General features: G+C 45.5%; 1 protein-coding gene across 1 annotated transcript; it reads left to right on the forward strand.

The window, feature by feature from the left end:
- Positions 1–6753: 6753 nt before the first annotated feature.
- On the forward strand, positions 6754–11904 carry LOC148221387 (nucleolar pre-ribosomal-associated protein 1-like). The gene is made up of 3 exons (XM_088178042.1): positions 6754–9091; positions 9185–9301; positions 9940–11904. The coding sequence occupies exons 1-3, from the start codon at positions 9086–9088 to the stop codon at positions 10087–10089; spliced, it is 273 nt and encodes a 90-aa protein (XP_088034168.1). The 5' UTR covers positions 6754–9085; the 3' UTR covers positions 10090–11904.
- Positions 11905–13272: the final 1368 nt, after the last annotated feature.

Here is a 13272-nt window from a genome sequence, read left to right on the forward strand (position 1 = left end):
TGGGAAGGGTGATGAGGACATGGTTAGGGAGGGATGTAAATGCATATCAAAAGACTTAATTTTGAGGGGTGGCAAGCATTAGCTATAAACCAGTAAGTATTTACAGCTAAAGGCTGGAGGTGGGGGCTGTCTGAGGAGGACAGGACTGTTTAAGGCTGAAGTTGGAAGAGAAACCTTGGTGAAGCTTTTGCGTTAGAAACGGCCTCACCTGCCAAATCAGATTTTTGTCTTCAGGATTGCATGAGTGAGGATGCCACAGCCAAGGAAAAGGTTCAGGTTTGGGAGGCAAAGGCGAGTTAGGCAGGGCTGCAGGGCTGGGGCTTGGCTGTTTCCATACTGCTCAGGGCAGCAAAGGGTAGCTGGCTCACTGGGCCTTGGATCTAGAACTCTTTCTGGAACAAGGTGGAGAGCTGAGGTTCATGCAAGGGGCCAGGAATTCTTTGTCTGACTGGAAAATGCCAGAGGGGCAGTGTGTGACTCGGATAGGATGATATGTTCGTCTGGCGAGAGTCACAAAAGAATATTTTGGTTTACTGATAACTGGGCAGCTCAGAAGTTACTACTTGACTTAGTTGCTGCTCCCATCTGTTGCACACATAAACAGAGCAAAGCAGACGAATTCTCTCGGAGCCTGAGGTCTTTGACTGGCCCTCCAAAAATGCTGCCCGCTAAAAAACAGACGTGGGGGAGGAAAGTTGTCAGATACAATAGAGCAAGAAAAGGACACGGGCTTCAAAGTGCCCTCCAGCAGACCACGGAAGTGACCTGTCTGGAAGTGAAACCAGCAGTCTGCTTCCCCAGCCTCCTGGAAGCCTCTAACAGCTACACAGGCAGTGAGGGGAGAGAACAATTCAACCTAAAAATAATTTTCAGTAGCGTTCTGCACTGCTGTTAAAAATACTGCAACCAGGGAATGTGGTGTGGTGATAACTATTAGGCCTGTAAGTCTGGTAACTGGGGCTTTTAGCTCAAACATCTCGGTATGGCTACTTTGAGCCTTGTAAAAGCTGCGTTAAGTCCAATTTCTTGGGTAGTTCTACTACCTCTAGCCTTGCTTTTCATCCCCTCAGTAACAAAGCAACTCCCTCTCGAGAATGTTATTTACTTTCCATATGATGTGCCTACCAATTTCTGGAATTGCAAATGTCTTTGGACACATGCGTAAATTTAAGTTTCAAGAAAGCTGTCAAGCTAAAACAAAGGCTTGCCATAATGCAGAAGAAAATGTTTTATGGAAGAACTGAGAGGTCCCTACCTGGGCATAGAATTTGCTATACTAAGGTGTGTTCCAAACGGATCTGCCATCTAAACAAGCAGAAAAATAGTTGGAATGTAGTGAGTTCAATTTAACTACTGCTAGAAATAGGAATTATTAGCAGAGCTTGGAGCATGATATCACTAGCAGCAGTAAGACGCTTTTAGCTTGCTTCTCATAAATTACTTGTAAAAAGCATTTGTACCTAGTGTGTAGCAATTAATATTTCCCCATTTTCTTCCCCCCCGCCCCCCAGTCTCAGGTACTCCTTTTATTTTACCCTTTTCTGTCTTGTAACATCACCTTCCTTTATTTTATTCTATCTTCTGTTCTCAGAACATCGCAGCATCCTCTGTCAATGTGAAAGCATTTGTTCATCCTGTCTTGGAATGGCTGTCAATGTTGCCCTCTTCTGGATCACTTTTTTTTTTTTTTTTTTTTTTTTTTTTTTTTTTTTTTTTTTTTTTTAACAATATGTTGCTAAATGTCAGGAAAATTAATCCACAAACACCAGCGGTTTATGTCCAAAAAGGAAACAGAGGAGTCCTTTTTGCTTTATTCGAATAAAGGGAGAGGCCATGGGACATTCCCCTGGGATCTCTCAAATTTTTGGAGGACGCAGCCTCCTTTTTATCCTATTTTCCCGGCCGCATTTCCCTCTCTCTTTTCCCATTGGCTGAGGTACTTGAGAGGCACAGACTTCCCGGAACGCCTGATACCTGAAATTCCCCTCTAATGTAGAACCCTCCCTTTTAATTTTTAATTCTTATAGAATTCATAGTTTCCCCCCGTTGCTTCTTTCATCTTTCGATATCCAATTTCATTTATCAGCAGCCCCGCAGTTTGTTTGTAAAGGCAAATATCTCTTTTCATTCATCAATCAGTGGAATCCATCCCATTGTTTCTTTTATCTCTCAGTGCTAGCCTTATCTACAGGCTGATCCACAGCTCATTTGTAAAGACAAATTCAACATTCCTCTCAGCTAATAAATGAGAAGTTAGCTGAAAAAAGTAAAAAGTGGATTTTTTTTCTGGTGTGTGTCGGACAATACAGTGGAGAGAATTTGCGGGAGGATGATCGAGGATATCCTATTATAATATCGTTCTCGGACATTTTACTATTTTAGATCATCAGTTGTATTCTGAAAGAAATCTATTTTAATGATATGTGTACGTTTGCACGAAGTTATAGTTAAATATAGCTTGCGGCTGGGCTCTTTAATGACTAGGGGTATTTTTGGTTTTAATTCAATATTTTATGCTTGTGGTGTGTAGTGTGCTGATTTATTTTTTAATGTTATTTACTACGTGCGCTTTTGTTTTTGAGTGAAGGTAACTTTCTGGATGGTTTTGTATTTGAGGCAGAATGAATTGAAGTAGGTTTTTAAAACTGATTTTTCATATGTACGATGGGGAGTTTAGTAGGGGCAGCTCTGATGGTGGGGGCTTGGTTGTTAATTTTATCAGACGGCTTTTGTTAGATACAGCTTTTAATTCTGGAAAGTTTTTTTTTCTAATGTCGTGCTTTGAAGGTGGTTTTCGAGGATGTATGGTATAGCTTTATTTTGTTTGTAGATGGTGTATGATAAGGGCTATGGTCTATTTATCTAATGCCATGTTTTTTCATTCAGGTGTTGATAAGGGAGTTCTTGAATGGCGTTTTGTGTTGTTTTTGTTTTTGGTGGGGCGTTGTTTTTAAAGGATACCTTGATAAGGTTTGCCGATGGCGTTCTAGCCTGTAGCATAAGGCATAGGGTAGTTTTTGAATTATTTTGTGGTGGCTTTGATTCTTGCCAGTATGTAGTGTTTGTTTGAGGTAATGCTGTGTAGCTAATTTCTGTTTTCTTATTAATATTAGAATTGGAGTGTTGTAGTATATGGGCTGTTATTATATCCTAGGGGTTCTATTTCTTTGGTTGGATTGTTTTCTAGTTATGGATAATTTTTCTCAAAAAACCATTTTCAGAATTTCAGGCGTGACACAAAAGAACACTCAGATTGCTGGAAGGGAAACGTGTGCCCAGATTGTCTCGAAGCAGTGCTGCTGTCGGTTCTCGTTCAGTTGTGTCTTCTGAAAATGAGACTGTTGTATTCATTGCGCTGTGCTAAACACTTGTCATTCTCCCAATGCCAGGAAACAGATGAAGCTTGAAGAAAGAGGAAGGAATTTGGAAGCGTACAAACAAGCTGAGAAGAGGTTCAGAGATCAGGGTGCTCACTGGCAGCAGGGGCTGGGGTTAGGGCTGAGCAGGAGCAAAGCCGGAGCACATCAACCTCACCTCGTGTTTTCTCGGGGGCTTTATGGCCCTGGCAAGAGAGAGATGTTCACTGATGAGTCCCAGGCCGAGCCGTGAGCACAGCATGTTGTGTTGGAGCTGGGGGTTTTTTTTGAGACGTTCAGCAGCCACACTCTCTAGTCAAGAGTCCTGAGGTTTGTTGCTGCTCCACTTTCATCCTCATATCCAGCTTCCAGCCCTTTTCTTCTCTCTGTCCAGTGTGTCTTTTGTGTTCCTTTCTTGTCCTGTGTGCTCCCCATCCCATTCCCGTTCCCTACGGAGGGGGAGGGTGTGGAGACTGGGGGCTCCGACGTGGTTTGGGGCACCCCAAGGTCCCTGGGAAAGGGAGCCGGGCTGCGCTGGAGGAGCAGGTGAGTCGGGCATGGGGGGGGGGGGGGTCATGCTGGGTGCCAGAACATTGACAGGGAGGGGTGGGTGTAGAATGCATGAAAAACAGAACCATAAAAAATAGCTAAATATAGTCTAAAAGGAATGTTTAAATGCTTTTTATTTGGGTAGAGGCACGGTTTTTATAGCTAATATAAAAATAAAATATAAAGAATAGAAATAGATTGGTATACATGTAAAATATAATGAAATATAAGTAGCAAATATCTATGAAAAATCTAGTGTATAACAGAAATAATGCAAATATAAGAATATGTATAAATATAAAATAGAGCTATGAGAATGGGAATAAGAATGGGGTAAAACATCAGTGAGAAATGGAAAAAAACCACATGAAAAATGGTGGGAAAATCAGTGAGAAATGGAGAAAAATCAGTGAAAAACGGGGGGGGAATCTTTGAAAAATGGGGAAAAAAATCAGTGAGAAATGGGGGAAAAAAAATCCATGAAAAATGGGGGAATAAATCAGTGAGAAACGGGGAAAAGTGGGGGAAAAAATAATTGAGAAATGGGGAAAAAATCAGTGAGAAATGGGGGAAAAAATCCGTGACGAATGGCGGGAAAAGTCATTAAGAAATGGGGGAAAAATCAGTGAGAAACAGGGAAAAAAATCAATGAGAAATGGGGGAAAATTTGGGACAAAATCAGCGAGAAATGGGGGAAAAATCAGTGGTAAATGGGGGAAAAGTCGATGAAAAATGGGGGAATATTCAGTGAGAAATGGGGGGGGGGGGAAATCAGTGAGAAATGGGGAAAAAATCCATGGAAAACAGGGAAACAATCCATGGGCAATGGCGGGAACAGAGCGAGCTGTTGTCGCTCGTGCTGTGGTGGCCGATGCTGTGGGGAAAAAATAAGTGAAAAATGGGGGCAATAATCAGTGATAAATGGGGAGAAAATCAGTGATTAATGGGCGGAAAAATGCATGAAAAATGGAAGGAAAAATTCAGAGAGAAATGGGGGCAAATATCAGTGATAAATGGGGAAAAAAATCAGTGATTAATGGGGGGAAAAATGAATGGAAAATGGGGGGAAAATTCAGAGAGAAATGGGGGCAAAAATCAGTGAGCAATGGGGGGGAAAATCGGGAAATATCCATGGAAAAATGGGGGGAAAAAATCAGTGAGAAATGGGGGAAAAAATCAGTGAGAAATGGGGGAAACATCATGGTGAAATGGGGAAAAAAAATCTTTGATAAATTGGGGAAACAAATCATTGAGAAATGGGGGAAAAAAATCAGTGAGAAATGGGGAAAATATGGGAAAAAATCCACGAAAATTGCGGGAAAAAATGCATGAAAAATTGGGGAAAAATCAGTAAGAAATGGGGGAAAAAATCCATGAAAAATGGCGGGAAAAATCAGATCGGCGATCGATAGCTAATGCGTGCCTATGGATTAGATCGGCGATCGATTGATCACGACTACCGATCGATTATATCGGCGATCGATTGCTAATGCCTGCCGATCGATTAGATCGGCGATCGATTGATCGCGCCTGCCGATCGATTAGATCGGCGATCGATTGCTAATGCCTGCCGATCGATTCGATCGGCGATCGATTGATCGCGCCTGCCGATCGATTAGATCGGCGCTCGATTGCTAATGCCTGCCGATCGATTAGATCGGCGCTCGATTGCTAATGCCTGCCGATCGATTATATCGGCGATCGATTGCTAATGCCTGCCGATCGATTCGATCGGCGATCGATTGCCAATGCCTGCCGATCGATTAGATCGGCGATCGATTGCTAATGCCTGCGGATCGATTAGATCGGCGATCGATTGATCGCGCCTGCCGATCGATTAGATCGGCGATCGATTGCTAATGCCTGCCGATCGATTAGATCGGCGATCGATTGCTAATGCCTGCCGATCGATTCGATCGGCGATCGATTGCTAATGCCTGCGGATCGATTAGATCGGCGATCGATTGCTAATGCCTGCGGATCGATTAGATCGGCGATCGATTGATCGCGCCTGCCGATCGATTAGATCGGCGATCGATTGCTAATGCCTGCCGATCGATTAGATCGGCGATCGATTGCCAATGCCTGCCGATCGATTCGATCGGCGATCGATTGCTAATGCCTGCGGATCGATTAGATCGGCGATCGATTGATCGCGCCTGCCGATCGATTAGCTCGGCGATCGATTGATCGCGCCTGCCGATCGATTAGATCGGCGATCGATTGCCAATGCCTGCCGATCGATTAGATCGGCGATCGATTGCTCATGCCAGCCGATCGATTGCTAATGCACACTATTTGCACACTCCTTGCACACCCTTTGCACTCATACAGAGGCAGGAGGTTTCTCAGTTCTGGTCGGGGTTTTTTGGGGCGTTCATTCCGGGGGATTTCCTCAAGGATTGGGACACGCCTTGATTCCATCCCTTGCCTGTCTCCCAAGCGCCACCCTGTGGGCAGAGCGCGGTACTGCGCGCCTGCCTCTCCCAAGATGGCGGCTCGGGTGTCGCGCCCCCGACCTTCTAACTCTGGCTGCAAAAGGAGGGTGGCACAGCAAGGAGCCCGCTCGCTCTAGTGGGATGCCTGCGCACGACGCCGACACCGATCCCACGGGTGCGATTTTCGGCGGCGTTTCCAATCGTGCGGACATCTCCTTCAGCCCGCTTCGGCCCGGGGAAGAGGGGCGGGGCCGCCAGCGATGGTGCCGGCGCAGCCCGGGCAGGCTCGGGGCGGAGCCGGGGCTTGGCGAGGCGGGGCACGGAGGTCCCGGGGACGGGACCGGGCGGGGCCGGGGCGGTGCTTTAGGGGCGGTCCCCAGTGGTCCCAGGCGGCACCGGGGGCGGGGCCGGGTGATCCCGGAGCGGTACCGAGCTGTGCTGGGGACGGTGCTGCAGGGGCGGTGCCGGGCCCGCCTCAGGGTGATTGAATGCCCAGAAATCGCCTCCTCTGCCCCGTGCTCACACTGAGCTGCGGGCTGCAGCGTGCTGTCGGAGCTCCGCACACAGCACGGATTTGGGCTTCCCCTCCTCTCAAACCCTCTCCCCCTTCTTCCTCCTCCTCATCTTCCCCTTTTTCCTCTCCCTCCGCCTCGCCCCCCTCCCCGGGCCCCTGACTCCCCCCGGGATCCCCTCCTCCGGAGGCGGCCCTTCCGAACCGACCCCCCCTCCAAGCCCCGGAGCTCGAGACCATTAAGGTAAGCTTTGGAATTGAAATATCAGGATATTCACTGGCCTGAAATTTCAGGATTGTACGATTTTTTCTTGAAGCAGTTGCCTTTGCTGCAGGATTGTGTGGTCACCAGTCTCCTTTCCTGTGACTCTTGTTGAAATTTGCTGTCAGATAACCGGCTAGTAACGAAATATTTGACAGAAATCAATGCTGTGAACGGACTTCACTGCAGCAGTTGATGAAAGAGCAAAGAAAATGTCTGTCGTGTTTACGCACCCCCCCGAGGCTGAATGAATTCTGATACTGTAATAAATCAGTGCAGTTGGTGCCTGCAAAGGTCTTGACATTGATCAAGAAGATATTACTTTGGATTTTTACTTTTTATCAGCGTTTCTTTAATCTGTACTTCAGCACTCTAGCCTTTCATAAGTCTTCTCCGGTTTCCTCTGGCCCTGCAGAGTAGTCCTCTCTGTTATTGTCTGATCCCAGCTTTGATGCAAGGAGGACTTTTTGTCTTGAAAATTAGCATCCCCCTCCGCATATTTAAATTAGTTATTTGACTTTTGAGAAAAAGCTGGTCAGCTCGAAGTCCACCAGACACCAGAGGCTGCTGTTTTTAGCACCTTATTCAAAGAGGACATCCTTTAGTTACCTAAGGAGGGGTAGAGATTTACCCCTAGGAATAAGGAATAAATGCAAGCAGACTGTCCTGCCAAGAAAAAAATCCAGTTACAGTGACTGAATTCGGGTTTAGTTGCCCTTGATCCTTGCAAGGGATTAAAGGCAGGTTCACTTGGTCTCCCAGCAATGAATGTCTCAACCGAAAGCTGCTCAAAATGTGCCGTTTTTCTGATGGTTTTGGATTCTTTTGCCAGGTGGGAACATGGACTGCTTGACTTGTTCCTGTGTCCACTTTCCACTTCAGTCCTTTGCATTTTCTCTGAAGGGAAAGCAGGAACAGGGAAGTTGGGGCAGTTCCGTCAGCAGAAAGGCTGCTAAGAATAGATGGTAAGGACTTACTTTTCTGCACAGTGCCATGTAACTGAAGGCTCGTTTTTGGATTTCACATTCTGTTCCTGCCCGGTTTTGTGAGAGCTGCAGGTGCATTTCTGTTTCCAGACCCTGCCAAAAATAGTCGCTTATATTATAATGAATCCTTTTTCCTTCATGTTTTCTTGCTTGAAATGAATTCCCCTGTCAGACTGATGTGAGCAGCAGTTATTTTTAGAGCTGCTGGTGTTGTACACGGAGTAACTGTAGAACAAATGAGTTGTGATGGCTTCCTTGTATTTGATGTGTGGAGAGGAGCAAAGGCACAGATTCATCCTGTGTAATTGCAGTCGTCCAACGTAGGTGCCAGGGTCGGGAAGCTGGGCAAGGTTTCCTCTCTTGCTGGGCCTTAGGGGGAGGGAGCTGAACCATGGTGTCACTCGGATTCCTTCCTCTTCTCCCTCCTCCTTTCTTGCTTGTAGAGCTGGAGCTCGGGGTCACCGAGTTTGGGTGCTCGCAGTCAGAGCCTGAATTTGGAGAGCAGGAAAGCGGGGGGAAGTTTCTAGGCACGTCAAAGCCTGTCTCTAGGGTGTGGGACTTGTTGGTCTTCCTCACCACCCCCAGCAACTTGCACTTCTCTCTGGACCTTGCTGTGGTCACAGCCCACTGCTCATTTATGTGACTGTTCATCCGTCTGCCTGATTGCTTTAAGTACAAGTAGCCTGATTCAGGTTTAATTTAGCAATGATTTTCCTCTGTTTCATCGGTAGTTTTCTAAAACTCCCCTACAGGCTATTTTGAAGGTGCTTTTTTTTTTTTTAACTGCCTGTGATGATAGAAAGCTGTACGGCCCTCTGAAAGCAGTATAACCTGCTTTCCAGAAATTACAGAAGTAGGATTTTTATTGTCCACTATGCAGCTGAAGTCCCCCTAGTGAGCCTCTTGTGAACTGAGGGTGAGGAGAGCGGCAGATACGACTCCTCATCAACCTGCTCTTCTTTTCGTTCCTAAAAGAAGGAAGCATGAAGGTAACTATAGAAAAAGATCTGCATCCCTCGGGGTTTTGTATTTTAGGTGTTTTGAGGTTTATTTACACACCTTCTCCTTTGTTTCCTGGACAGGTTTTACGTGACAGTGGAGCGTTTGAGTACACGTGGAAGGAGCTTTCAATTTGGCTGGAGCACTTGGATAATACAAAAGAAGACCAGAAGGAAGCAGTGATTCAGTTTTTGGAAAAGGTAACGGTGTTCAAATCAGCTGGATAAAAAAATGCAAAGAATAGTGTTAGTGGAAACTGGAGGTCTTGTTGCTATTGTTGAGAAACCTGTCAAAGACCAGCGAATGAATTCTGAGAAAAGCCTTGTTTGGGATTCTTTATACGGAGGTGGCATCCTTCTTGTGTTCAGTGGGAGGGCAGCCAAATGATTTGTAGGAAAATGAAATCCAAAAAGATCAGCTGTTATTACAGCATTGTCGGTGTAAGGGTAGAGTGGTGTAGGTGTGGGTAGCTTTGATCTCCTCTTTAGGTGCCAACATTATCAGAGCTCAGTAGATGGTGGTCCTTGACAAGGAAAGGTGACACTTGCTGTTTACTCTTCAGGATGTTGAATGCCCAGTGCTTTGCCTCCACTGTGGTCTGCCCAGGTACTCGGTGTGTGGTCGCAGTCTAGGTGCCAAGTTGTGGTGGGTTTTTGTTTTTCCATCAGTGTGGCCTGTAGAGCAGGAACTGTAGACAGAATCCTGCAGAAGTGCTATGGAAGTTGTCCTCATAAAAGCTGCCCAGCTTTCAGCACGTGGTCGTTCTCAGTACCGTGCGGTTCCCCTGCACTTGCCAGCCAGCAGGTGCACTTACCTTTCTCCCCACCTTTGCTGACAGATCCTGCTGAAGCTGGTGACCAACCCCTGTCCCTACACTGACAAGGCAGCAGACCTGGTTCAGGCAGCCAGCACGCTCCAGGTGGCTCTGTTTAAACAGGACTCTGATAACATCAGCATCCCCGTCTCTCACATTGATGGTATGTGGTAACCTGTCAACATCCCAACTCCATGACTTGGGGATACACTTTCTAGCCCTAATCAGCAAACTGGGGATGGATAACTCTGGCAATCCTGTTAAGTAAGGGCCCTCCAGGATTCAGCTCTCCACGTGTTCTTGGTATCAGAAGTCGAAGTGGAATTGCCAAGTTGCCGCTTTACCTCTGAAAGTAATTTCTGCCGTGGCTGTGCCACTTGAACGGTATTTGAAATCTCTCTTCATGCTCTTGCAGCAGCGTTTTTGAACTCAAATGGAAATCTAGCCCTTCTGCCTGGGACTGTTGACAGAGTCATGGAATCCCAGAGTGGTTTGGCCGGCAAGGCTCCTTAAATCTCATCCAGTTCCAGCCCTGCCATGAACAGGGACACCTTTCAGTAGCCCGGGCTGCTCCAAGCCCCAGTGTCCTGCCTGGCTTTGGACACATCCAGGGATCCAGGAGCAGCCGCAGCTGCTCCGTGCTGGACAGCAGCATTGAAAGGCAGAGTGAAGGTTCAGCTGTAATTTAGGGGTTGCACTTAACGTTGTATTGTGTGACAAATGTGGCTTTCATCCTTTTTTTTTTTTTTTTTAATTAAAAAGAATTAAAAAGATGCCTTGTATTCCTGGAGTGTTGCATTCTACGTCTGTTGTTTTTCCTGTTAGTCTGGATTCTTGCTTTGATGTTTTTCTTCACTTATTAGATGTCCTGGATATGGTGGATGTCCTGCTCGAGGACAGTGATGGCTTTGATGAAGAAGTTGGGTTCTCTTTAAATGAAGACGTGATCATTTCCCTTCAGTGCTGTTGTCCCTGCTGCATTAGAAGCCAGGAATGAACAAGTCCACGTGGGCCTGGATGCTGATCCCTCTTGCTGGTCCATGACAGCATGTGACAGGTGAGATTTCCAGGTGTCTGATTTAGCAGGAAACTGGTTTGTTCCTTCTTGTGAGGAGGCTCATTGGCTTTGCATGGGCAAAGCCACTCCACGTTTTCCATCTAGGAACAGAGCTGGGGAGCTGTTTTAAAACAGAGCACGGGCTGTGCTCGCTTCCTCTCTGGCTCCTGGGTTCCCTCTTTGTCATGGTACCCCTCAGTCCTTGCTGTGTGTTTGGCACTCTCTGTCTTTTCTCCGTCCTTCTCTGTGCCTCTGTGGTGCTCCCTGTGCCGTTGTTTCCCGTGGGATCCTTGTGTCCCGGTCACTGTCTGTCCTAGGGTGATGTTATGGTGTTTCTATCTCCAATCATGTGTCCTGATTATGTTTGGTATTATGTCCTGTGCTTCCAGGACTGACTCTGAGAGTGAAGCTTTGTTTTGTCTTGTTATCAGCCGGCTCACCTCCCCCATGGTCTATGTTTAGGAGAGGTTTTAGGAGAGGTTTTAGCTCGGTTTGCTTGCTTGCTTGCTTGCCTGCTTGCTTGCTTGCTTGCTTGCTTGCCTGCTTGCTTGCCTGCTTGCTCGCTTCTGCCTCTTTTTCTTTCCTTCGCTTTGCCCTTGCTTTTTTCTTATTAGTTAGTTCAGCTAGGCAGTCCAACTTTTTCCCTGGACTGTTTTCTCTTCCACCCCGTCCCCTCCCTCTCCTGGATACCATCTGAACCTGTTCCGGACGGGGACCTGGGAAACCCCAAGAAACACCGGGAGTCTACACTCTGTCACCTGCAGCAGCCATTCCCAAGCGCCAGAGACTGATAACTGGGCGACCACTCGCCAGAGAGACTGAACTCGTCATCCCTTCAGAACGGTGAAAGAGTTTTTTGTCAGCTGGTGTTGTCTTTTTTCCCTGTGCTGGGGAGTGTCTTGCTTGTTAAATAAAGAGGTTTTTTTCTCCCACTCTTCTCCGAGGAAATTCTTCCCGAACCCGGTGGGGTGGGGGGGAGGAGTCGTGGGGTTTGCTGTCTGGGGGCTCCTTCTGGAGGTTTTCCCCCAAATTTGCCCAAAACCAGGACACTGTCCCTGTTCATTTTTAATCCCTCCCTCTTGTGCTGCCCATCCAGCATGCCAGGGGTTTCTTTTCGTTTTTTGGTTATTTTTCGTTTTCATTTTTCTTCTTCTTTTTTTTTGGTGGGGGTTCCATTTCATCGTGCACCTTGATGTTGATTTTCTTCCCGTGTCCTCTCTGCTGCCCCTCCTCCTTTCTGCCCCTTGTCCCCTGTGTCTGCAGGGCTGGGGAGGAACTTCAGCCCTTGTGGGGGTTGCCCTCCCTTTTCTGGTGTCAGCAGAGTCACTTTCTGTGGGATGGACACATGGGAGGGGTTGCAGTCAAGTGCCCTGCTGCTGTCCAGGGCAGTTGGAGTCGTTCTGTGCCTTCTTTGGGGTGAGGAAAAAAGGCTGAGGGGGGCTCCGACGTGGTTTGGGGCACCCCAAGGTCCCTGGGAGAGGGAGCCGGGCTGCGCTGGAGGAGCAGGTGAGTCGGGCATGGGGGGGGTCATGGTGGGTGCCAGAACATTGAGAGGGAGGGGTGGGTGTAGAATGCATGAAAAACAGAACCTTAAAAAACAGCTAAATATAGTCTAAAAGGAATGTTTTATTGGTTTGTGTTTGGATAGAGGTAGGGTTTTTTTATAGATACTGTAAATATAAAAGATAAAGAATAAAAATATATAAGCAAATATAAGAAACCAATATATAAATATATTACATTACATTATATTTTGTTATGAAAATAGAAATATATAAATATTTAGACTTTAAAAGGAATGTTTTATTGTTTTTTATTTGGTTAGAGGAGGGTTTTTAATAAATAATATAAATAATATTGGCAAAAATATACAAATATGCAAAAATAGATACTGACATAAAATTATTATAACTATATATGCATATATATATGTAAGTATAAATCTATAGAAATAAATATAAATATAAAATACATGTATGTAGTATGTAATATAAATAATTTATCGATTTTAATATGTTATATTAAATAGTATGTTATAATAGAATGTAAATAGCATCTAGTATATTAATATACTAGTAAAAACTACATTAAATAGTATATAAATATAGAATACACAATATAGACATATAAATCTACAGATATAAATATGAAAACTAAATAGAAAAATATATTCAAATAGAATTTAAAATAATGGAGTTTTTTGTTTCTATTTGGTTAGAGGCAGAGCTTTTAAATAAATAATATTAAAAACTATGAACCTACAAATATAGATGGATATAGATAAAATAGAAATAACATTA

Source organism: Sturnus vulgaris, chromosome 23 (genome assembly GCF_052056855.1).
Source record: "Sturnus vulgaris isolate bStuVul1 chromosome 23, bStuVul1.hap1, whole genome shotgun sequence".
NCBI lineage: Eukaryota > Metazoa > Chordata > Aves > Passeriformes > Sturnidae > Sturnus > Sturnus vulgaris.

Bases quoted from the DNA above. Each gene is read 5' to 3' on its own strand.
- LOC148221387 (XM_088178042.1), top strand. The intron at 9,302-9,939 runs GTAACGGTGTTC...CTTTGCTGACAG, and splicing joins TGATTCAGTTTTTGGAAAAG to ATCCTGCTGAAGCTGGTGAC.